The sequence below is a fragment of the Artemia sp. Qi Xiang Cuo genome, chromosome 9 (assembly GCF_049724085.1).
Source record: "Artemia sp. Qi Xiang Cuo chromosome 9, ASM4972408v1, whole genome shotgun sequence".
Classification (NCBI taxonomy): Eukaryota; Metazoa; Arthropoda; class Branchiopoda; order Anostraca; family Artemiidae; genus Artemia; species Artemia sp. Qi Xiang Cuo.
In genome coordinates this window covers 59,837,589-59,863,795 of record NC_142802.1, presented here as the reverse complement: position 1 = coordinate 59,863,795, position 26,207 = coordinate 59,837,589, and the positions used below count along the sequence as shown (strand labels likewise).

The 26,207-nt window shown below is 36.9% G+C and overlaps 1 protein-coding gene across 4 annotated transcripts in view; it reads left to right on the top strand.

Annotated features, from left to right (window-relative positions):
- Nucleotides 1-26,207, top strand: part of LOC148948890 (uncharacterized) — a 431,863-nt gene that overhangs the window by 297,636 nt on the left and 108,020 nt on the right. For all 4 annotated transcript variants that reach the window (XM_089094800.1, XM_089094801.1, XM_089094799.1 and 1 more), the window contains one exon: nucleotides 5,844-6,382. In XM_089094800.1, the coding sequence (XP_088950926.1) occupies nucleotides 5,844-6,382 (539 nt within the window). The remainder of the gene's footprint in view (nucleotides 1-5,843; nucleotides 6,383-26,207) is intronic.

Below are 26,207 nucleotides of genomic sequence, written 5' to 3'. Positions count from 1 at the left end.
AGACCAGAAATGATCTGCGATAAGCTTACTGGTATATTCTGTCTACTGTGCTTAGGATTAAGCAGTATTTTATTAAGGACGAGGCTAAGAGCCACGGTTTCTTTTAAGGATGTGGAACCAGAATCGCAGCAAAAAGCTAATATATATCCCGTCATAATAAAAGCATAATTTTTCCTTTTTCGGCCAACCGTCTAGGGCTAAACGGAAACGGTCGTCCTCGGTTGGGATGGGAGGTGGTTGTAAGGAAAGATTTAAGGGAAGTGGGAACTTCCTGGAAGGGTGTAAAGAGGGAGGCTTTGAATAGATTGGGATGGAGGAGCTGTGTTGGCATTAGGTGGCTTGGTCCTCCGGTGATTTGTTAGTAGTAGTGTATTTCAGGCCATAAGGCTATCTGCGGACGTCTTTTGGTCTCACGATTCTCCTCGCTACGAAATGTGATTGCTTTAAACGCTTTTATTGTCACTGACTCTCTTCCCTATATAATATTTTAAATAAATATGATTCAGTATTTCTACATTATCTATTATTTTTGTTATAATATTGTTTTTACTTTGGTTTATCTTGAATATGTTTTTAAGGCTTTAATTAAAAGTTGACGCCCAGACCTTAGGCTCCATGAAAATCGATTCTGTTTCTCAATGCCTCTGGGCGAAGTAAATTTTGTGGTAATGATAGTTACTGCCTCAGAAGGAGTAACATATGTTTGCCATCATAGTTGGACTTTTTTCTTTAACTTTTCAGTATAGGGACTTACAAACTTAATATTACGGTACATAGGATAGAGTTAAATTTGTCATTAGTTTGTTTGAAGCCAATCCTGACTTTTTTATGGTCCGTAACCCGTTTTTCTTGTTGGAACCACAGAGCAACAGAGTTTACTTGTAATCTATTATAAGTAAAAAAAAAAACTGTTCGTTCTTTGTGTTGACCGAAATTTTAATACAGAAGAACCATTTAAATTTAGCCAATTTTACTGGCACAAAATTTGACGTTGGGCCCAAAAATAACAAGGGGTGAAAAGGCGGCGTTATTTGACTTTTCTTTCTGACATGCGCTCAAGAATTGATTTGATTGGGTTGTAAAAAAGCACGTCACATAAATAAAAGCTTGAAACACACTTCAACACGGAAATAAAGGATAGCAATATCTCGTTTTCTCTTTGTTGGAACTGCGTATTCCTTATCCTCTCAAGGATATGTGCACCTTGGTTAGGATTAGCAAATGGACGAAACATGGGGATGTCAGCTAAACTATTTAGATTTGACGGACTTCTTACACGTGTCCTACTTTTAAAGCATGTAGGCTATAACTTAGTTTTCAAAAATACGCATTTCACCAGTCTGCCTATGGCCTTAATAGGGTAAAAATTTCTTAACATCTTAAAGACATAACAGTGTTAGGATAATAAGTAAAATATTTATTTTTTTATTTCATTTTTAGCTCTTTTGAACACTCTGCTAGTCGTGTTTTATTCTGTTAGGTGTATTTTTATTCTTCCATACATGTGTTTAAGGTTCGTTGGTTGTTTCTTCCAAGTAACTTCCTAGACCATAGAGTTATTTATTCAACAGCCATGTCCTGCATTGCCTTCCCTACATGTCGGGCAGTTGGGAACGGGGAACTGAGGACGGCTCGGCGTAGGCCTTAGCGGGCATACCCATTTTATCTTTGCGTATTTCTTAATTGTTTTTATTCGTTTCTTCATTGCTTCATCGTATGCCGTTCCTGTGTACATCGTGTTTACCTGCAGTACTGAAAATTTGTCTGTACAGGTAGCTGTGAGGCTACATGGGTTGGGCAGGCTGATTTTTGCTCGCATACCATCTCCCATAACACTGCTGCGGCTAAGGTAGGAAATGAGGTTAGCAGCTGGTTTTGTATTAAATCAGGAGTTAACCAGGGTTGTGTTCTATCCCCCTTTATACCAGATGACTTTGATGGAATTTGTCTTAAGGAGCGCAGGAAAGGCAATGGGGAGGAAAATCTTTCCTAGACTTAGATTATGTTGATGATTTAAGCATCCTAGATGAAAGCGTGAGCAAAATGAATGAACTTTTAGAGGTTTTGGGAGTTCAGGGTGAAAGAATAGGCTTGAAAATTAATGTTAAGAAGACTAAGTCACTAAGGCTAGGAATAAGTGAAGATGAAAAGGTGACGTTGGGTAACGAAAAGATCGATCAAGTAGACAGCTTCACCTACCACGGTAGTATTATTAGTAAAGACAGTGGGAACAGTGAAGATGTTAAAAGTAGAATAGCCAAGGCTCAGGGTGTTTTTTTCACAGTTGAAAAAAGTTTGTAAGAATAGGAAGATAAGTCTGCAAGCCAAGATTAAAATTTTGGGAACTACAGTGATGACAGTGGTCAAATATGGATCTGAAGCATGTGCGCTTCAAAAAGCGGATGTAGAATTGCTAGATGTTTTCCAGAGCAATTGCCTACGAATTGTTTGACACCTGGCTGACTGACTGTATTTCAAACAGCGAGTCTTTACGAAAAGTGTGGTTCAATCCCGCTAGTATTTTCTCACGTAAATCCTCGAACAGAAAACTATTCATGAAGAAGCAAAAAAAAAAGAGTTATGTTTGCTCTTCTGCTAAATATTAAGGCGATACGATACCCTGAAAATCATTTTGCGAGCCTCAGCGTCGGGTCACCATCTCAAAGACAGGGGGATCAATCTCCCAGGGACTAACTATCATCGAAAGCTGTTGAGAATCGCGAAATATGACTGAAACGGCAGTGAAATTTTATTTCCCTTTTGTTGGCGAGTCTGTCAATCAAAGCTGGTGGCACCACAAAGAACTCCCAAAGCGGCACAATTGACCAAATTACAACTCCTTTGAAATGATTTTTAGCGTTTGTACGAGCAAGTATGGTAGATCATTTTTAGGGACTGCGCTCTCCTGAAGTTCAAAAGAAAAATTCTTCTGTTTTATCGAGAAAACAAAATTCATACTTTTTGGCGATGCAAGTTTCATTGAAACCGAATATCTCTATCTTTGGTACAAAACGATTAAATGATAACTTTTAGGATTTCCGGGGAATTAGGTGTCGACATTTTTGTCGCTTATTTGGATATCTTATTCAAGCTTTAAAAGTTAGGGCAAGACCGCCCAATCAATTCTAAATAGCTTGCCCATACAAACTAAAAAAGGTTGTATTGTGCGAGATGGGGTGATTCTTCAAGGTATCTTATGGCCTTAAAAATTGCACTGTCAATCGTTGTGCACCGTGCCGTGTCAAATAAGACAGCACAATCATATTGGACAGAATCTAATTTTAACCAAGCACAGTGTTTAAAGTGGTTAACCAAGCACAGTGTTGCACAGTGTTTTAACCAAGCACAGTGTTTAAAGAAGGCCAATATGTGGGATGTTCAATCACGCTTTGATCCTCCTGATATACATCTTCCTAATAGTCTTCCATTTGAGAATAGCTTAGCAAACGCTTTCTCTTAATTATGTTAGATGATTGAAAATATCAGATCCAATATTTAGGTGTGAGAGTAATCATTTAGCCTATTATCCTTGTATTTTGAATCACTAACTATAAAATAAAAGTTTAGAAGTATTTGCTAAACTATGTTTTCTGTTCCTAACCTAATGACTTCAAGTAAAAATACATTAGGTTGTAAATTAATACAACCATACAAAATAATAGGCCTACTACAAATACATAATCACCTGTAAAATAATAAAATGCGTTACATCATAGCATATCGTCCTGTGTTTGGTGATATCTCAAATAAGACAATATTGACTAGTTTTAGCCAAGTATATGGTTTTGAAAAAGGAGTATATCAGTGACTATGCATGTATTATTCTTTATTTTTAATCACCAAATATAAAGTCACACACTTGGCAAAATACTAGTTCAAATTTTGTTCTGAAGCTGATGACTTGTTGCGGTAAAAATACACAAAGTGGTGGAATTCATTGCTTAGAATGAAATTTTAAAAGAAATAGTTCAACTCTAGGAGAAATACCAGAATACCAGATTATGCATCAATGTTTTAAGATTAGGAACCAGCTAATGTCCAAATTTGTAAAATCTGTTTTAATGTGTTTTGCAATTTAGAACTCACTGTGTATTTATAAAATCCTGTAGAAACTCTGGTTTATATTTAATCTGTTGTTAAAATTTATCAATCTCGTGCAAAGGAGAGTAGTAACATTTATGGTGTAGCTGTAAAAAAAAAGTGGTTCTTAACTTGGCTGAGAACAGGGAATAGGCTAAAATAAGATTTGGTCACTGTGGGACATGTCGTCCCGTCTGTATGGCAAGGGAATTGACATAAAATAAAATATACGAAGGAGTGTAGAAAAAACAGTTTAAATGTTCTCTTGGTGTAAGCATAGAATTGGGGCAATTGAGATGGAAACATGTTAAGAAAACAGTTTGTGCTTCATAATATACGGAAAAAATTGAAGTTAACACAATTTGAAGGCGCTTTCACTATACTGTACTCCGCCGCTACCCCCAAATGTGCAAATATGTATCACAAATTATATATTTCCCATGTATTTTGCCATGCGTCACTCTTGTTTCAACAGTGTACCCGTGAATTGAATCAACGTTCATGAAATGAAGAAACTACTACTACTACTACTACTAACAACTTGTCGCAGCACCAAGCCGCCTGAGGCCAACACAGCTACGCACGCTCCTCCTCCATCCAAATCTATTTAAAGCCTCGCTATTTACACCCGCTCGGGAAGTTACCATTTCCTTTAAATCTTTCTTTATGACGTCCTCCCACCCCAGTTGAGGCCGACCTGCTTTCCGTTTAGCCCTAGACGGTTGGCCGAAAAGAACAATCTTCGGCAATCTGTCATCCTTCATCCGCACAACGGGCCATAACCTCCTAAATCTGTCTTCTAATATGGCCTTAGAGGATGTCACTGTATCCAAATTTCTATATACTCCACTGTTTTAAATACAGTCACTCAACTATGCACCCAGAACACGGCGCAATTAGTGCCTCTTGAAAAGATATGAAAAAATATAATCTACTTTACTGAGCGCCCATGCTTCAGAGCCGTATTTGACCACCGTCATTACTCTAGCTTCCAATATTCTAACTTTGATTAGCAGACTGAAAATTGTGTTCTTCAAAAATTTTTTTAACTGTGAAAAAATTTCCTGAGCCTTGGCTATTCTACTTTTAACATCTTCACTGCTCCCACAGTCTTTACTAATAATACTACCAAGGTAAGTGAAGCTGCCCACCTGATCAATCATTTCATTACCCAACGTCACCTTTTCATCTTCACTTACAAATGTTGGCTATATATTTACACATTGGACGGAGGAGGGTAAACCAGGCACGTACGCAGGAATTTGTTGCGGGGAGGGGCCCAAATCCTTTAAACCCATTATTCTGTGAGAAAAATCAGAAAATTATGGGAAAATGAAAAAAATTGTGAGATTTTGGGGGGGCCGGGCCCGGAGGGCCCCCCTGCGTACGTCCCTGGGGTAAACCATAGTGGGAGCATCATGTGTTAACTATAATTTTTCTGCATATTATGAAGTAAGAGCTGTTTTCTTAACACGTTTGCTTCTCAATAGCCCCAATTTTAGGCTTATACCGTTCTCTTTCTCGAGACCATAACGATAGACGTCAAATAACTGATAAGAAATACTGGAAAATAAGCAAGATGTCAAAATATATTCTATTTACTTATGATATTTCTCCCTCTTTTTGGCAAATTCGTTTTTACTGGTTCATTTAGCATGAGAATTTGTCATTGTCGTTCGTTGTTCCCATTAACGCACGGTCGTAAGCCTTTTTTATACACAATATTGACTATGAAATAACTACTTTGTTGTTTTTTTTTCTAGGAAATCCTCCTTCAGTCTCCGGCCCTCACTCGGTTCCTAGTCCTGGAACGTTTAATGTCCCTAGTCCAGCGAACAGAAGACATCCCAGTGGAAGCATTGTTTTAGAAAACCTAACTAGCCCCATCGGCACTGCCCATCATTACCCCAACACACCGCAGCACCATCCAAGTCCCGGTACTGTGAATAGTCAATACCCATATAGTCCGCTCTTAGAACGACCTGGAAGTAATCAGCCTGAAGAAACGAAAGAGGGACTTCCGGGACTGTTGGCGGCAAGGACACCTAGTGGAATGAACGATTTGTCTGAGTCTAATCGATTACGAGAAATTCTTGAAAGGCCTTCGGGTGGTAGTGCATTATCGGGTATGGGGTATGGTGTAAATGAAGAGGCAAAAGGGGTAGATGTAAAGAAAGAAAGTGAAGCAAGTGCTTGTGGAGGTAGACAACTACCTCAAAGTGTGAACAAGAAATTTTTTTCTGACAATCAAGAAGACAAAAGGGCCAGCTCGGCGACTTCGCAACATGAAATTCTTCTCAGTGTAAGTTCTTGCTTTTCTTTTCCTTTAAATTTTTCACAGGCCAAAGACTGATTTGTTATGTCTTGTATTAAAGACTGATAAGTTAGCCAATTTCATTCAAGTTTATCCTGGGATGTTCTTTCATTTCCTTTAAGCGTGTAAAAGGCATTTTTTATATCTATTAAACAAATTTTGGATTGATCACAGGATTTTCTTCGGAGGAAGGGGGTTTTTGGTCCTTAAAATGTGTTATTTAGTCCAAATATGCGGATTTTGTGTATTTTAGGCAATTGCAGAACCCATAACTGGTTCCAGCTCTAAATAGCATTGTCTTTTGCAGAGTATGTTGTATTTAATTTTTATTTATGCATACCCTCTGTTTTCATAAAAGTAGAATTAAAGCAAATGAGCTACTCTTAATATATTTTCTAGAGATATGAGAATTTATCCACAAATACAAGGATTCTTCTGTCCTAGTCTAGGCACATGTGCCCCTCCCCCCTCCCCCCGGTAGGCTTGTGCCCCCCAATAATGGCACGTATTATTGTACCTATTATTTCTTAAGTTTGTGATATATTCCGCTTACTTTTAGCGTTTTTTTTTAAATTTGTATCCCCCCTTTAAAAATTCCTGCTTCTGTTTCTTTTGTACTCTTGGCGTAGTTCCTTGAAATTGAAATTAGTATCGTCGGTACTTTTCAAGATACCATTAGTCACTTGAGAAGTGAAATTTCGTTAATGCTAATGAAATAAAGCAAAATAAGATCAAAATATAATAGCTCAGAAACAAATTTGGGCTCTATATTTGCACATAAGGAGGTGGGGTGGGGGTAAAACATAGCATGTATTAAATACGTAACCTAACACAACCTAGGTACCTTTTAGTCCCCCTAAACCCCAAAAACTAAAGTTTAAATAGAGTAAGTACCGGGTAATGGCTATCTCAGCTTTGCTTTTCTCGACGTGTGACTACTGGTATCTTGAAAAGTACCGTAACGTCTATCCTGGTGCTCCCGATTCGACAAATATATTAGCCCGGTGCACCTTGCTTGATAGTTTTTTTTTATCATTGGAGACATCTCACAATTTTAAATAGCCTCTAACCTACGTAGGAGGGGGCCTTTTCCCACAAGATTTCAATTTTTTGTCGATTTTGTATCTGTTTTCGTTTTTCATATATTTTATGTGCTTTTTACCCCCATCCCTCCTCTCCCTCGCCAGCGAAATGAATCCATACATACATCCCAATATGTTTTATTCAATGATATATTTTCTATTCTGAATTCTCTATGAGTTGTCAGTAGTAGTAGTATTTTCAGAGAATTCTCAAGGAATCAGAAACTCTAGTCTGGTCCTGAATTGGCCTATAAAATTATTAAAATCTGAAAGTGTCAAAGCATTAACTCAATTCCAAACGTAGTTACTCAAGCAAACAGATCAATTCTTGGAAGCAGAATCCCGTTTTTGAATCTAAACTGCTATTTATTCTCAGAAAATAATTAGTAGTGTTCTAAGATGTCTATGTTCGGTTCTTTATTTCGATTTTAACCTAGGTATTTGTTAGCATCGAACCGAATATTATTAGGGACATGTACGATTTGAGGGGGGCAACGGTCCAGATATACCTTTTTTACTTGTTAAAATGTACACACTTTTAGAATTTTCTGCCTAGAACCCATTATATTATAGTATCAAATATCCCTTCCCCTTCTAGAAAAGTTCAATCGCTATCACAGAAGCTTAGACTGTTGTGTTTCTATGGCAACGTACCAGAATAGGAAGGCTTAGGAAGGCCATACTCAGGAGAGCAGAGGGATATTTGAATCCCCCTTCTAATGCATGATATTACATTACTATATACATGTTTCCGATAGTGCTTAAAACAAACATGCTATATAGCCCCCTCCCCAGAAAAAAATGACGGTTTCCTGTCTGGCTACCTTATCTGACATAGGAAAGCCTTCTCCATGTATCGATTTGGAAGTTTTTCATCACTAAAAGGATGGCAGCATAGACGAGGGTCAAGGCCGTACCCAGGATTTTTTTCGGAGAGGGTTCTTTTTTTGGGGGGGGGGGTTACACAAAAAAACTCAAAAAACGCATACAAAATTTGTTTATATCCTTTTTCGCAACATTTTTGTTGCGTTTTTACGAGTCAGAAAAACATTTCGGGTGGGGTTCAAACCCAACTAACCCCCTCTCTGGGTATGGCCTTGACAAGGGTATTGGTTTACCTATGGGTAACATCATTGAATGTCCTTATTACGAAGAAATGGAGATGAGACGTTAATAATTGAACTAAAATGAAAAGCCAGTGCTCTGCGCCTCTGTAATTTCTTCGGATCGTTTCAATCATGAGTTGCAGGCGATACAAGTCTCATGTTTAAGCGATGCTTTGAAATCTATTAAGAACAAATTCTATTTCCTATCACTGTTGACATATCTGTCCATTAGGGACAGATCAGATTTTTCTCTTTAAGGTTGGTCCTAGCGACCTACCCTCAAGAATTGCTTTGTAGCCAACAAGGGACTTGTTTCTTGGCCCATCTCAAGAAAATTCTCTTTTATGCACTAAGGTTTGGCCAGAACTGTTCTTGGGGGGGGTGTGAACCGGGTCAGCTGCCTCGGTTACCGTAGCTTGGGGGGCAGCTAGGAAATTGCCCACTTTGATGACATTTTTCACTTTGATTCGGCTTTTTTTCCTTATATTTATGTCTGTAGAAGGCGCTGTTATTAATGTTTCCCCTGGCACCACCAATCCTAGGAACGGCTGTGGGCTCGACCCTATGTGCACTTACTGTTGTTATCCTTATCAATTGTGATGTAGATCTAGCGAGAATTAATGTGCGTTTATTTGAATAAACGAGTTACATTTTGCCAACCATTGAATCCTGTTTCATTCAAAACTAAAATGGTAACAGTAAAGTTGTTGATTTTTTTTTTTTTTTTTCGTATCTTCTCTTTTCTAAGCGTGTTCCTACCTATATTTGTAGAAGGATTGTTTATAGAATATCGAATGTAAAACGTGCATCCGTTTTCGAACTTTAATTAGCGATCTTTGGCGCCGCTTAAAACGTTGTTAGATTCATCATGCTATACGCCTATGTCACCTTTTTTTCTTGTTTAACCAAAAAGTCCTTAGATAATGACCATGAAACTGGATATGATTTGGGAGCATGTGGAATTTATCTTGGCTCGGATGTTAGCCAAGGCATCTTGGCCGATTTATTCAGCTAAAACGTCACTCAAATGACAGGGAAAGTCCTACGTTTGGTGATGGACTGGTTTCCCATCTATTGCGAAATTTAACTTAATATTGCGTGCTTTATATCTCAAGGAGGGTATTTTTTTTCCTGTGCCTGTATTTGAATAGTGAGTTATTTGTGAAGGGGGGAATTTAGGGATGACTTGTTAGGTGTTCAAGCTTTAAAAAACATAGTGGTGCTTCCAATGCAGACTTCGTAATAATTAGATTAGCCGAGTAATAATGATTTATTGGTACTTTTTTAGAATCTGGACAACACGCGAGAAGAACCACACATAGAATCTCAAAGATCCTATATAAAAAACAGGTTTCCGCTGCCTAGTGAGGTATTACTCACTCCGTGACAAAGATTTTATAAACGTGACAAAAACTTTAGTTTTTTGGGGTTAAAGGGGCAAAAAAAGGTACCTAGGTTAGGTAAGGTTACGTATTTAATATACGCTAGGTACTTGTGCATTATATCCTACACACGAAAGAAGTCAAGTTTGGTTAATGCTAATGAAACAAAATAAAATAGGATGAAAATATAATAGTTTAGAAACTTATTTGGGCTATATGTTTGCGTATTAGGGAGGTGGGGTAGAGCATAGCATATATTAAATACGTAACCTAACCTCGGTACCTTTCCCAACCCTAAACCCCGAAAAACAACAGTTTAAATATTGTAAACGCAATAAGAAATCACGCTTTGCGATCCATTTATCCGTTGCAAGTACCCGTTTGTCTGGTTTCCTGTAATATTTCCTTGTACAGTCTATATCGCTGTGTAGGATATAATTCAGAATTACCATATGCTATACTTTACCCCCCCCCCCCATAATGTGCAAATATATAGCCCAAATTTGTTTCTGAACTATTACATTTTCATCCTATTTATTTTTATTTCATTAGCATTAACGAAACTTTGCTTATCGCGTGTTGCCTGGTAAACTAAACAAGTACCGATTTATTTTACAACACGATAAAACTTCCCCATGTTTATGGGACCATAGGGTGCTTAGCCAGGAATCTGTTCGGGGTGACCAGTGAGCAACCATTACTTATTCCGTTGTAAGTAAAAAAAAATGTGATTTTTATAATGTTTCATGTTAGGGAAGGATTTCGGCATTCCTTTAATTACGTTACTGATCCAGGGTGTCTGGTTCAATTGTGGGTGTTCATTTATACCACTGTAACTATAATAAAAGCAAGGCCGTATCCAGGGGGATTAGGGCGTTCGAACCCCCCCCCCCCCCTGAAATGTTTGTCCGACTCGTAAAAACATAACAAAAAATGAACATTAATAGGTTTTTAGGCGTTTTTAAAGTATTTTGTACCCCCCTCCCCCTGAAAAGATCCTGGATATGTTCTTGAGTTAAAGCGAGCATATTCTATAATTTTTCAGATTTGGGAAGGATTTCAGCATTCTTCCAACTATGCCGGTGATTCAGTGATATCTGATTTTAATTGTGGGTGTTTATTTCAACCGGTATAAATATAATAAATTTTTTTTTATTTTTATGATTTTCACATTTGGGAGGAATTTTAGCATTGCTCTTGCTCCGCCGCTGATTCTGGGGTATCCAAACCTTTCTCCAAGAGCTTTAGTGAATATTTTGGAAGTAGTTCCCCAATAATTATGTTAATTTTTGTGTTTTCTCTAAAAAACCAATGTCGTCTTGAAATAAAGCCATTTTGCTAAATTTGTCTCCCTCTTCATATCCTCCGAATTTTTGCGAAAGAATTAACAAAAATTGCATCTAAGGGTAGTCGTGAAGTTGCTAAATACAAGATACTAGCTCTTGACTTTAAAATTCCAGTATTTTAAGTTCCGATTCCTTTAACTTCTAACGGTTCGAGTCTAACACCAACTCCCAAAACTGTTGAAGTTACCAAGTTCCTGCTTTTTAATATTTTTTTTTCTAGAATTGCGTCTTCATGGTCAGGGGTGAATCTCCAGCATTTTTGTTTGGGGTGGGGGGGGGGAAGAGGGGTCCATATCTGGATAGTCAAAGGGCATAGGATGTATAATATTTTTTTCTCCACATTTTGGGGGGGGGGGCAAATGTCCCCCTTGCCACCCCCAAACGACGCCCCTGTTCATTGTTTTTTATATTCCTCTTTTTTTTACGTAATAAAAATAAAATTAGTAAAATAAATGTTTTTAGACCTCTCATTCCGCACGAGCCAAAATTTCAAATAGGAAATTCGAACATCTTGAATTAGACTGCAGTCTCAATAGTCCTAGAAGTCACGTAAAAGGTAAAATTGCACACCCGCACACGAAGGAAAATAAAATCCCATCCATGAAATTAGTTCCAAGAACTCATGTCCTTTAAAAAAAAAAAATAGTTGCATAACATTTTTTTTTTCGTGTGACACATTTTGATAACTCGTTTCTGCTTGCTGGAAAAAAAGAAAATAGAATTAGTGTTGTTGCTTAACGCTGAAGCAATATCCATAGAGATTTGGAAAGGTGGGCCTACTGTAGCCGGAGATTTCCCTTTTTTTTACTTCTAATCCGTTAGAATAAAATCCACAATCTTTTATTTAATTGGCTTAGGAAAACAATCACTTCCCTAAAAAGAAAAAAAAATGTAGGATATATATAAAAATTGTGTGAAATGGGACTGTTTGTGATTGTTGGGGAAACAATCCATGCATAAACAACTGATACGTACGCAGAGCAAGATTTAGGTTTTTCTGGGGGGGGGGGCAAATATAGGTTTTGCCGCCCCCTTCCGCGGGCTTCAGTGAGTCAGTGATATCTGATTTTAATTGTGGGTGTTTATTTCAACCGGTATAAATATAATAAAATTTGTTTTATTTTTATGATTTTCACATTTGGGAGGAATTTTAGCATTGCTCTTGCTCCGCCACTGATTCTGGGGTATCCAAACCTTTCTCCAAGAGCTTTAGTGAATATTTTGGAAGTAGTTCCCCAATAATTATGTTAATTTTTGTGTTTTCTCTAAAAAACCAATGTCGTCTTGAAATAAAGCCATTTTGCTAAATTTGTCTCCCTCTTCATATCCTCCGAATTTTTGCGAAAGAATTAACAAAAATTGCATCTAAGGGTAGTCGTGAAGTTGCTAAATACAAGATACTAGCTCTTGACTTTAAAATTTTAGTATTTTAAGTTCCGATTCCTTTAGCTTCTAACGGTTCGAGTCTAACACCAACTCCCAAAACTGTTGAAGTTACCAAGTTCCTGCTTTTTAATATTTTTTTTTTCTAGAATTGCGTCTTCATGGTCAGGGGTGAATCTCCAGCATTTTTGTTTGGGGTGGGGGGGGGAAGAGGGGTCCATATCTGGATAGTCAAAGGGCATAGGATGTATAATATTTTTTTCTCCACATTTTGGGGGGGGGGCAAATGTCCCCCTTGCCACCCCCAAACGACGCCCCTGTTCATGGTTGTTTATATTCCTCTTGTTTTGACGTAATAAAACTAAAATTAGTAAAATCAATGTTTTTAGACCTCTCATTCCGCACGAGCCAAAATTTAAAATAGGAAATTCGAACATCTTGAATTAGACTGCAGTCTCAATAGTCCTAGAAGTCACGTAAAAGGTAAAATTAAACACCCGCACACGAAGGAAAATAAAATCCCATCCATGAAATTAGTTCCAAGAACTCATGTCCTTGAAAAAAAAATAGTTCCATAACATTTTTTTTTTTTCGTGTGACATATTTTGATAACTCGTTTCTGCTTGCTGGAAAAAAAGAAAATAGAATTAGTGTTGTTGCTTAACGCTGAAGCAATATCCATAGAGATTTGGAAAGGTGGGCCTACTGTAGCCGGAGATTTCCCTTTTTTTTACTTCTAATCCGTTAGAATCAAATCCACACTCTTTTATTTAATTGGCTTAGGAAAACAATCACTTCCCTAAAAAGAAAAAAAAATGTAGGGTATATATAAAAATAGTGTGAAATGGGACTGTTTGTGATTGTTGGGGAAACAATCCATGCATAAACAACTGATACGTACGCAGAGCTAGATTTAGGTTTTTCGGGGGGGGACAAATATAGGTTTTGCCGCCCCCTGCCGCACCATTATTTCTGTAAATATTAGGTTTTACCCAAAAATATTAGGCTATAATTTAAGCTTGTTTGCCCCGCCCAAGGTGCCTGCCCACCTACCCCTCTAGATCCGGCCCTGCATGTATGCAATAATTTATTTAGTGATGGAAGATATAAATTTGAAAAAATAGCTTAAAATAAGTGAATTATATGGAAGATTAAGAGATTATTTGGAAAATTGCAGATATGCTGAGATTTTAAGGATAAGTGGGGAGGGGGATATTCTTCGTTTACAGAAGCCGTAATGAATTCGTTGATCAATCCTATTAGTTACTTTTTACCAAATCTGTTGGTAGATAGTATCCGGCTTTAGATGTCGTTCATAATGCGTCAGAGCGGGTAGTAAACCTAACGGTAATGAGTCAGATAAAATTTTCCCATTATTTCCTCAAAATCTGTTATTTAACTGAGGTATGTATTTGCAGTTAACAAGCAAAAAAATTTAAATGACATCTGATAACTAATGAAGGTCGATTAAATGCGCATAAATGTGTTCCTCCGGGCAAATACGGCATCGATATGAAGCTAATTAAGGATGTATGAATGCTGGAAAAAACCCTCACTTCCGCTTTTTGTGATACTCATCTGATAAGTTTCGGCTGGTAATACCGAGGGGGTGCCCATACTCCCGCCACACTTGGCACTTCCAACCTACTGTATACGATTTTTGAGTATGGGCAAAGCTCCGGGTAAGAATTATATCCCTTTTTTGTCGACTGGTTGATACCAACGACTACTTGAACATTATGACGTAGAAGGCCATATCCAGTAATTTTGAGGGGGGGGGTACCAGAAAGGAATTTACAAAATACTACAAAACTTTGTTTACATGTGTTTTATTTCTTTACTTTTATGCCAGTCGGAAAAATATTTCAGCGGGAGGGGTGTTCAAATCGATTAGCTCCCCCTGGATCTTCGGTCATTTTTTTTACAAGGTTCATGGACACATGATTTTTAGTTTTCTTGGAAAATATATTTTTTTTTTCAAAACCCAAATTGTGAGCGACGCTACGACACAGACCGAGATAAAAGTGACTTGACATAAATAGAAGCGTTCATTTTATTCCTATGAAGGGGTGGGGGTATTATAGTCTTACGCTGTGAATATTTATTTTAAATTTGCATTGCTCTATGAGATTTATTAATGTGTTTATTATTATATAATATATACTTTATAATACAGAAACCTGATACCCGTAAAAGTTCATGTCAAATTTATTGAATTTAATCGGGATTGTCCTATATTATGAGGTTATGCACTACATACGTAAACTGCTATGCAAGTATATTCTTTTTAAATATTTAATATATAGAGATGGCCCCTGCCTATTCAATCTGGTCAGGTTCATTCAGGATATTTTCATACCTGGAACGGGTAAACCCCTACCCTTACGACTACGCCATTGCAGTAGTAAAAACTGCTTGAAAACAGTAGTCTATCTAAATTGTCTAGGAGACTACGTGATATTCAGCCCCAAAAAGCCCCTCCAAAGAAAAACAAAAGAATTCGCGATCCCAATTTCTTGGGACATAATAAAAGAGAAGTTAGGATGGATAGGTCGTGTTATACGGATGGAGGATGACAGATTGCCAAATACTATGCTTATTGGTAGTCTATCTAGAGCTATGCGAAAAGCAGGTTGTCATGGGATGAGAAGGAATGTTAAGAAAGAATTGAAAGGAAGTCGGAAATGCATGAGAGAAGGGAAAGAGTGAAGTTGGGAATGAATTGTTGCAGAGGAGGAGCATGCATAGCTTTGTTGGCTTTGGGTGCCTTGCTACTGCAATGAGTTGTTAGTAGTAATAGTTTAATGTGTTGATTTCATTAGAATTGGTGTTTGTAGATAATTCTTAATTTCAGTGGGGGGATGAATATAATAGCCCTCCGAAACCTGTTTCTCTCTGGGATTTTATTATGTTTTTAGGAACCTAAATAATTTGATTTCGATTGTTTTAAACGACAAATTCTTGAAATTGTGAAATTCTATCATGGAAGAAATTACTCATGAGTATTGATGAAAGAAATGGCTAAGTTTTCTTTTGACAAGGCAGGAACATTAATAAACGTTGTGTGTTTCAAATTTTGAATCTCAACTGTTTGCAGTCCTGTGCATAGTATTTTAAAAGTTTAGGGGGGAGTAAGGGAGGTGTTCTTTTTTATGTGCAGTGCAGTCCTGTGCAAAGTATTTTAAAAGTTTACGGGGGAGTAAGGGAGGTGTTCTTTTTTATATATTTTAGACATAAAGTCCCCATTCATACGCGATATCTGGAAATTGGAAATGCTGATCCTCATCCCTTTGAATTAAGTCACTGCAGCGATGCAAAGCAACTGAAAAATGAGTTTAATGTAACATATTTAATATTCATATCTAACGCTTTGTGTCGAGCTCAAATTAAACATTGTTTCTCACATTGTATCCTAAAACGGGCTTATGTGCTCCTAAAGCCATGTCTCAATTGGTCGACGAGGATCATAAGGATTCTACACCTAAGGATTCTTACACGAAAATTACGTTAAGACAGGTTTTGCATGGTTTTCAGCCATATGTTTAACAATGAAGAGACCGCCACCTCCTCTCCTTCAGAACCAATAGACACTAAACCAACTAAGATGGGGTTTAGTTAGTAGTACCTTCTCTGATGCATACATTGTTGGAATGTTCCTAATGACCATCTTAATTGGTTTAGTGGCTTTTCCTAACTGTCCAATGATGGTATTGAGGATGCTTATTTTTTTTTTTTTTAGCAACAATGTGAAAAGGCCTAAAGCAGAAAACCAAAATATATGTCTTATTCGGTATAGTGCTCGGTCGATAGGAAAAGAATACGGGATATCTTTTAATCGTGTGATATTAATTAATAAGGAGTATATGTGATATCAATTAATAAAGTGAAGAATGGTATGGTTTTCCCTATCCATCTTATGAACTAATTAAGATAAGTTCAGCTCCACTCTTCGCAATGTATGTATAAGCTTCCTAAGGCGTAGAATCTATATGCCTCTTACTACGCCAATTAAGATGGGGATCTTTATCATGTGGGTGTTTCTGAAAAAAAGGCGCATTTGTTTTACATGTGGCATGGGAGACCAATAATAGAACTAAAACAGTGTGGACAACTGAAGCTTAAACACTGCCTACTATGGTTCGGTGGTGGATTGGGGGGGGGGCTCCTCTTCTATTTTTGCCCCAATAGATTTTGAAAAATACCCTTTTTCGAGTATTTTTATTAAAGAACACCCTTTTTTGGTATTTTGGTACTTTTGTCATATGGCCACCACACTCAAGATCTTGTATTGTGAACATCAGGCAATAACCGGTTTTCATGATCTTTATACCATACAATAGCAGCTTCGGCTCGGTGGGAAACTACATTGTAGCTGTATTTTAATTAAATATTTAGTTGGTATTTTGGTTAGGTTAGTTTATTTTAGGTTACGGAGACAAATTTGCCCCCCCCCCCAGGATTTTGAAAAATTCAATTTGCCCCCCCCCCTCTCCCTCTAAGTTTTTGTAAATTGACGCCACTGCTATAATTTGTACTAAAATTAAATCATAGTATTTAATGTCACTTTAAGTGCTAAAAACCTTAATTTTTCTCATTCAAAACTACGAATTTATAAGATACATCCCTGGGGCTTAATCATGTTACAGTATTATTGACATTCAGCATCGGTTTGCTACATCACTGTCGTAACTGGCACATAAGGCAAATTAAGGCTACCAATGGAATCTCATTAACTTTTTCGTTAGGCCTAGTAATCGCAATCTGTGGTGTGTTGCTCTACACTGGACCGTCCAGAATTCAAAAAACAATTTGTATATGGACCCGCAGTCTCTATGACTATAGGTAAATTGTCCAACAAGAGAGGCAGTTGTTGCATTGTTTCCATCTTTTGCAATTTTTCGGAGGATTTACCGAACTCCAATTCATCTATAAAAAAATCTATAAAAAACGTTAATTATCTCTTATATTCACCACACTCAAGAATTACGCTGTGTAAAACTAGAGAACAAATCGGTTTCATCTGTCTTTATTAAAATACAATTAGCTTACGCTCAGTGGAAAGCATGTGGCGGGTGACAGAATACATTGGATTTGTGTAATTTGGGCTGCATATTTGCACATTAGGGGGGTGGGGTAAAGTATTTGGACAACGTGAAGTTAGAAAATAATTCTTACTTCATAATATGCAGAACAATTGTAGCTAACACATTTTGGATGCAGACCCGCTATGCTTTACCCCCCCCCCCCCCCCCCCAATATATAGCCCAAATTTGTTTCCAAAATATTATATTATCATCATGTTTTAGTATTTTACATCAGGATTAACCTAACTTAACTTCTTGAGTGGGGTGGGTAAATGAGATGAGTACCCATAAACTCTGGTTCCTCCGTAAATTGGGCTTTTTGGACATTTTTTGACCGTTTGAGGACATTCTTTGAGTCAGCTTGGACAAAAAATGATCGACAACATTCCTCTGTGACTGCAGCAAAATTGTCTACCGAGAGAAGTAGTTGTCGCAATGTCTCCACTTCCACCAATTTTTCGGGAGATTTACCGAATTCCGAATCATCTCCCGACAAAAAAAGCTACCAAAAATCTACAGAAACCTAGATCCTCCGTAAATATTGCTTTGTGGTCATTTTTGATAGTTTGAAGTCATTCTTTGATTCAGCTTTGAAAAAAAAAATTATCGACGAAATTCCCCCATGACCATAGGAAAATGTTGAGAGAGGCAGTTGTTGCAATGTTCCACTTCCACCAATTTTTCGGGAGATTTACCGAATTCCAAATCATTTACCGACAAAAAAGCTACCGAAAATCTACAGAAAGCTCTAGATCCTCCGTAAATGGTGCTTTGTGAACATTTTTTGACAGTTTGAGGACATTTTTTTAGTCAGCTTCGACAAAAATGATCTACAAAGTTCTTCTGTGACTTCACCAAAAATGGTCTAACGAAAGAGGCAGTTGTCGTAGTGTCTCCACTTCCACCGATTTTCGAGAGATTTACTGAATTCCGAATCATCCCCCGACAAAAAAGCTACCAAAAATCTACAGAAAACTCTAGATCCTCCGTAAATGTTGCTTTGTGGTCATTTTTGATAGTTTGAAGTCATTCTTTGAGTCAGCTTAAAAAAAAAAAAATATCGACGAACTTCCCTCATGACTAGGAAAATTTTGAGAGATGCAGTTGTCGCAATCGCAATGTTTCCACTTCCACCAATTTTTTCGGGAGATTCGCCAAATTCCGAATCATCCCCCGACAAAAAAGCTACCAAAAATCTACAGAAAACTCTAGATCCTCCGTAAATGTTGCTTTGTGGTCATTTTTGATAGTTTGAAGTCATTCTTTGAGTCAGCTTAAAAAAAAAAAAATATCGACGAACTTCCCTCATGACTAGGAAAATTTTGAGAGATGCAGTTGTCGCAATCGCAATGTTTCCACTTCCACCAATTTTTTCGGGAGATTCGCCAAATTCCGATTCATCTCCCGACAAAAAAAGCTACCGAAAATCTACAGTAAGCTATAGATCCTCCGTAAATGGCGCTTTGTGGTAATATTTTTTACTATTTGAGGTTATTCTTTGAGTCAGCTTTGACAAACATTGATAGACGAAATTTCACTTTTCTTTCCGGAGTGGTATCTGGCTCCTTTAGCTCTGGAGCTAAAGGAGCCAGGCTCTGGTATCTGGTATCTGGCTACCTTTAGCCTTATGGAGATGTTCGAACATCTCCATAAACTTAATGCAAAAATGAAAACAGTCTAACTGTAAATCCTACCGATTTTCTACAGAAAATCGACGAGGTTTCAATGATGGTTTAAAAATAAAAGTTAATTAAAAGAAAGGTAGAAAAGCTGTCGATCGTTTCTAAATAAAGCTTGTTTAGGTAAGTGATATACTCGCCGTTTCCGTATAGCACAGTATGTTTTCCACATAATTTGGGTGGGTGTTTTCAACTATACGGTTATAGCCTATATTAAAATAGATGCATAAAATATTTTTAAAGTAGGTCGTTATTTGGCGATCAAACTCCTAAAATTGGGCTTCACTGACATGACTGGCTGGACTTATTTTATATTTTTGCGCTCGGATCCCAGCTTTTGAATGAACAAAAAAAGAACACCTAAAAAACTCTGATGCTATCTTAGTCTTTTGATGACCAAAAGCAGTCCTAATATTTTATTGGTCTAACTTCTAGTTCTTCATTTGATAGAAAAAGTCCACGAAATTTTTCTCAAATAACGGATTGTCCGTCCTTTTTCCCTGAGCAATTTCATCCCTCGTTTACCATACAATTTAAATGGAGAAAGTAAATATTAGGGAGGAATATTCCATGGGAAATCTTTTTCGCAAAAATTTTCTCTTACGCAACTTGCATGGAGTCTTGCATGAATAGCCAAAGAATGTTTTGACTATCTTGGAATCCTTTTCGCTGTGGGCTTCTTGTGTCGTAAACAAGGGCTGAAAACTTGTGTTCCCGTTAGATATGCTCTTTATTTGCATTTGTACAATCTACACTCGATAAGACAGGACATTTTGCGAACATTGGCGAACGTTGAACCAGGACTAGCTTGTGTAGGCTAAAGCTATTTTATAAAAAAAAACGCAGTATTCTTTGGGTCTACCTTTTTGTTTTCCTCCTTCATTGTGACGAAACAACGCAGAAAAGATCAAAGCCAAACAATTGAAATTACTGGTCGAAATGTGGGCCCCATAATTGTCATGTATTCGATGGAATGTTTGGTAATGAAGAAAATGGACTGACTGGATAGGAAGTTTACTCACCTAGGTAGTTAGAAAGGTCTATACCATATAACCCAACATGATCAATCAAATTATCATTTTGAATAGTATAATTGTAGCAAAAAAAGGCATTACCCCATTTTCTTTCCAACTGGGGGGGGGGATTTCAACAGATCAAAACCGTGGTGATGCTTTTGTATGTAAAACGAATTAGTAAGGAGGGAAGATGCCAGCAGAGGAGTTGTAAAAAGTAGAACAGATAAGACGCATTGTGTTCTTTTGCAATTGAAAACATTTTGGAAGAATAAGAAGAAAATTAATTGATTCACAATTATAAATTAATTAAGAATAGGATAGAAGAAGCACGACAGTCGTTAAAGAATATGTTCCCTCTGAAAAAAGAGATTGTGCGATAAGCCTGCAGCTGTAACTTACATCAAAAGTACAATAAACTAATGTCAGTAGATTGATTAGTCTCAGATCTATTCACTCACCGAGCCAGAGTCATTAGTTACTTCAGACTTTTTTTTGACAAAGATCTAAACTTGGTTTAGAATCTAAAGCTTAAAAATAGAAAAGTTGTTCTTTTTCAACGATTTTGACCAATTTTCAACATATTTTTTATCGAAAAAAACCTGGAAACCAATTTCAAAAAATGTATTTCTGTAGATGTATAAAACTAAATCTCAGCTAAGGAACGATAACAAAACTTGTGTCTTCTGTGGTATATAAAAACAGTGAAAGAGCAGAAAAATAACACCAAAACTTGGAGGGGGAGATTAAACCTTAAGTATTTACTGAAAATTGGGTTGCTTCGAAAAGTTGGGGAAGTCATGCTGGATGTTTTCTAGAGGAACTATCCAGGTATAGTTTTAGGTATAATGAAAAAAAGCTTAAAGCGGTTGAGTATCGTCTTACGGATCATTTTGGTTGACTGGTAGAGGTAGAAGGCATGGCCGTATTCAGGGGAGGGGTTAGGGCGTTTGACCCCCTGCCCCCACCCCAAAAATTTTTTGCCCGATTCGTACCCCCTCCCCAGCAAAAATACTGTATATGGCCCTGGTAGAAGGTTATGTGAGAAGTAGGATAGCCATGACAAATAATTTATCGATTAAAACAGAATGAGTAGGCTAAATGCTCACTGTTAGTTTATAGGGGTAGGCAAAAAATTTCTGTTGTATACAGTTTGTAATGTGTTCCCTAACATTCGAACATTAAATTAAAAATAACTTGTTTAGATCGTTACCAATTTCTAGCAAGCTAAAAATAATAATTTAGCGTTGAATGTAAAAGACTGACCCGTATAAATGAGCTGGAATTCCCGTTAGTTGGGGTAACAAAAAAGAAGTATTTGAAGACCAAACAAAGTTTTTATGTAAATATTTTTTTTTTCTTAGTTACAACTTAAGGTTGATGCAAAATTCCGAAACGAGTGAAAACTAATGTGAACAGAAGGGGGGTTGTTTATCAACGCAACTCCCACTCTTAACATTCAAGCGTTTGCATGAATTTTACTGAAAACTTACTGCAATAGAAATGGTGTCTATTGGTAACGACAAATAATTTATCGATTGAAAAAGAAGTATTTTCGTGTTTTCCATGCAAAATTGGAAAATGTGGTGTTTTCAGTAAAGAGCTAACAGTGACTTGAACATTACGAGTGTGGAATGAAGGGAGCAACAGCCCCCATCCTGTTCAGTGTAATTTTCGCTCGTAAAATATGCATAGCATGCGTCTTTTAATTGAAAAGCTGTTTATATCTGTTAAGTACCACAAAGAAATGGTTCCGATAATAATTGAAATAAACGTAATTGTGTCTTTGTGAGCCATTGTCTTTGCAGTCTTTGTACACTGTTCAAAAAAAAAAAAAAAAAAAAAAACTAGTGATAGACATGATTGCTTCCACAAGCTCATAAGTCAAATGATACTACTGATAGTTGTCATGACCGGTGCTGCCACATTAGGCGCATTTGTGCTATTTTTGAGTGGTTGCGCAACGGATTCTTCAAATCAGCTTATATTCTTTAGCTATATTTTGTAATAATAATAAAAAAAGAATCGCAGCTTTGGTGTATCTTTGCTTGCAAAAAGGCGCCTTCGATGAATAATCTCATTTATGGCTGCGTTACCTAGCACCAGACAAATGGTAACACTGCCCATGACTGCGACTGATCAGGCACTTTTTTACTCCTTTTTCAAAATTAAATATTTTTTTTCCCCAAAAGGAACACTGTATGCAAGTGCCTAAAGCAAAAAAGGGATACAACGTTGCTCAAAAAGTTTGGCTAGATGTCAATGTTCTTCGTCACAATTGTACAAAACGTCGACTCTTTTAGTCCTGTCTCCGAACTTCCAAGCTATAAAAAAGTACTGATAAGTATCATCATTATAAACAACATAATGTGTTATAATAATTACGATTTGAATGAGGAACTATTGACTGTATCTGAAGTTTATTGTATAGTAAGTAATTGAAGAAATTGAATATTTTAATATTAAATTTTAAATATTTTTATGTGCATTGATATTTTAATGTGCTATTCTAATCACGATAATGCAATAAGTAGGCTATGTTTTTGGCGGACTTAGTGTTTGCTAAAATAAAACAGCTTGGTCTCTAATTTATTTTGCCAATTTGCTAATTAGTAAGGTTTTTTGCTATACTTGGTTAAGCAAGAATCGTCCAAGATTCGACTCTGCTAATATTTACCATTGAATTATGAGCATGCTAATTTATTCCGGATATGGGCGTCATAAGCAGGATAAATGTGGGCAAGGATGAGGCCTACAGCGGAAGAAACTCAATTCACTAAGTCGCAAACGTATAATATCCGTGTGGTATGCAACCGCTGTCAGAAGTATATCTGCCTCAGGCTTTTCCTCCTGACTTGAATTTGTAAAATTAAGGACACATTTGTTTTGCTCAATTCATGAAGATTTGCGTTCCCTTTGCATGTCTTGGTCTGCAATTTCTCGGTTCTCCTATGGCTTTAATATTAGATTTAAAAAAAAAAACGAGTTTTTTCAACTGAAAGTAAGGGTCAACATTGAAACTTTCTGTCTTATGGGTAGTCTGCAAAGAACTATTTCCCAGAAAAATAATGTAAAATTTAAGTTGATCAGCTTTTTGCTGTCTTAGAATAGCTGGGTGAGTAGATGTATTTGCAGAAATGCATTTGCAAAGCAAAAGAATTAATTGCTGAAAACTTTGGAAGAATGTGTCAATTCTAAAAACTACATAAAAAATTTGTCCATCAAATAGTTGACTTTTTACAAAATTATTGTAGAAATGTATTTGTAGAGATGTATTTGCAAATATACGTCTAAAAAAGTATAGTACGATCTGAAAGTATGAGTATAATTAAGGCTGTATCCAGGGGTTACCGTGTTTGACCCCTCCCCGATTTTTTCCCGACTCGTAAGTTTTCCTGTGGCTTTAATATTACAACGTAAGACTTCAGTTTTGCTTTTATTTCATAGCCGAGGTTCACTTTTATCAATTACTACAACGGAATATGTTTTTGGATTCGTTTTTTGTTTAGATTGAAAAATACCTTGAAAATTGGCGAAAACATGCGATTTTTTTTTTTTAATCAAGTTTAGATTGTTCTTCTAAGCAATAGGCCTACCTGGGGGGGGGGGTGCATAAAAACTTTATAAAACGCGTCAAAATTGTTTATATGCATTTTTGTTACTTTTTTACGAGTGGAAAAATTCATGGGGGTGTCTAACTAGTACTCTCCCTCTTCACCCTCCGGATACGGCCTTGAATAGCTATCATAATTCTTGCTCGATGAATAGGTAGATCTGAAAATAATGAACTCAAGGATATAAGTATCTTATCCTTTTACTGTCAGTTACAGCGTAAGCTTGTCGCAAGATTGCATGGTTCACAGGGAACATAAACCACCTTATGTGGAAAATTCACTGACCAGGCTGATTCTGTTCTGCAGAAATTGTTAGGATTGTTTGGGAAGTAGTCAGAAGTTACTCTCTAGGGAATGGGATATCTCCAAAAAGAACGATTGTTGGTCATTCCCCAGGATTTCTGCAACTTGCAACTTTTTTTAATCGTGAGGGCAGGTCCTTTGACAATTTGTTACGATAAGGGTCCTTCTCCAAGTATATTTGCTTGTTCGGATCTATTCAATTGACTGGTATCTTTATATGCCTTTTTCTTGCAAAACTGAACGACCCAATGAGGGCTGGTCCGCTTTCAAAGATCATGTATACCGGGCGGCTGACGCCACTTCTGGCGAGACAAGTGTCACTAAGATTTACGTCAGGTTGCAGAGAGTGAGCAAATCTTTGCCACCTAACTAGGGCAAACATATTGTATATTTGAAACGAATAACCCCTCCCTCCACGCAAGTGCCTGGAATAGAATATAGAATTGAAAGTAAAGGCTTTAAAAAGTTCAAAATATGCCCAATCCAGCTCTACGTGTCTTGGCTTTTCGACTTATCGATTAAACTCGATCAGTTGGAATTTGGAAAATTATCTCTGTTAGAAATAAAAGAACGATTATGGTAAAATTTGCTGTGACGAGTTAGAGATTTGGGGGAGCAAAGGCTAACATACCCCCCCCCCCCACATGACCTTCTAGACTCTTTCTCTACTTAAGCTTGGTGCAAAAGAGATATTGATTGAAGTATAAAAAGAAAAAAATAACAAAGAAGGAGTAGTAGAGAATTGTAAAGTAGGCTAATTCAAAATTTCTTGAAAAAATCAACTGTCTCTCAAATTTTTATCAGTAGTGCTTCCTTATCTGTTTCTGAATGCTCCAAGCTTTATTCATGATTAGTTAATTGTTTTGTTATCATCCAGAAAGTTTGAATTTCTATTAGACATTTGTTGGATTTTATTAATTCATAATTAGGTTATCTGGTAAATTATAATGTAGATCATTTTGTCTTAGGTCCGTAACAGTTATTTGTGACAGTCATCTGTCTCAAATAATGGGTACTAAGAGTCATTGGTACACAAGAGCAAAAGTAAACCCTGATTGGACAATTTTACTGGGGTGGGTTCCAAACTAAGGGAAGAGCTGCAGTTTCAGGCCAAAACATCTCCTGTAGAGAATTCTACGATAGTCCTTATTGGAAATTCATTCCATTCCGCCATCTTATTTGCGATTCAGCCATCACAATTTCCGTATGAAACAAGTTTGGTGTTAGAGGCAGTATCTCTCGTATCAACCCTATCGCATAGACTAATGATGTCTTCGGGATTGCTCGATGTGTCCTCAGTTTAACCGTCTAGTTGCAACCACCTTGTAGGCTAATTAATCAACGTGTTTTTGTAGGGAACGGGATTCAATTTTACGCGGCCAGAATATTTTTAAGGCGACCTTTGTATTTGTTTGATTCTAGCTAATGAGGCCTATATGAGCATCCTAGTTTACTATTCTGTCCGAAATTCCTGAAAATTTATTTTGGGAGGAATTGTATTTGTGATACTATTTGGTCGTTTAGACGTTTTATGGTAAAATATACAATAAAAGATTTTTTGTTAAGGGCTCCTTATTCATTGGATAGCCCAAATTTTAGGGGTGAGTCTGTTCTTTTTTTTTCTCCCTGTGAAGTTAATTCTCTTCTTATACTGTTTCTTATTTTCATGTTTTGCATAGCGAAAATGGAAACTTTTAGTACAAGTTCTTGTCGTATAATGAAGAGCAATGGTGAAACTTCTACCCAATAGAGGAGGTTTCCACACCCTACCCTAATTAAGATTTGTAGTCCCTGATTATTCCTCCCTTCACAATGTGTAGA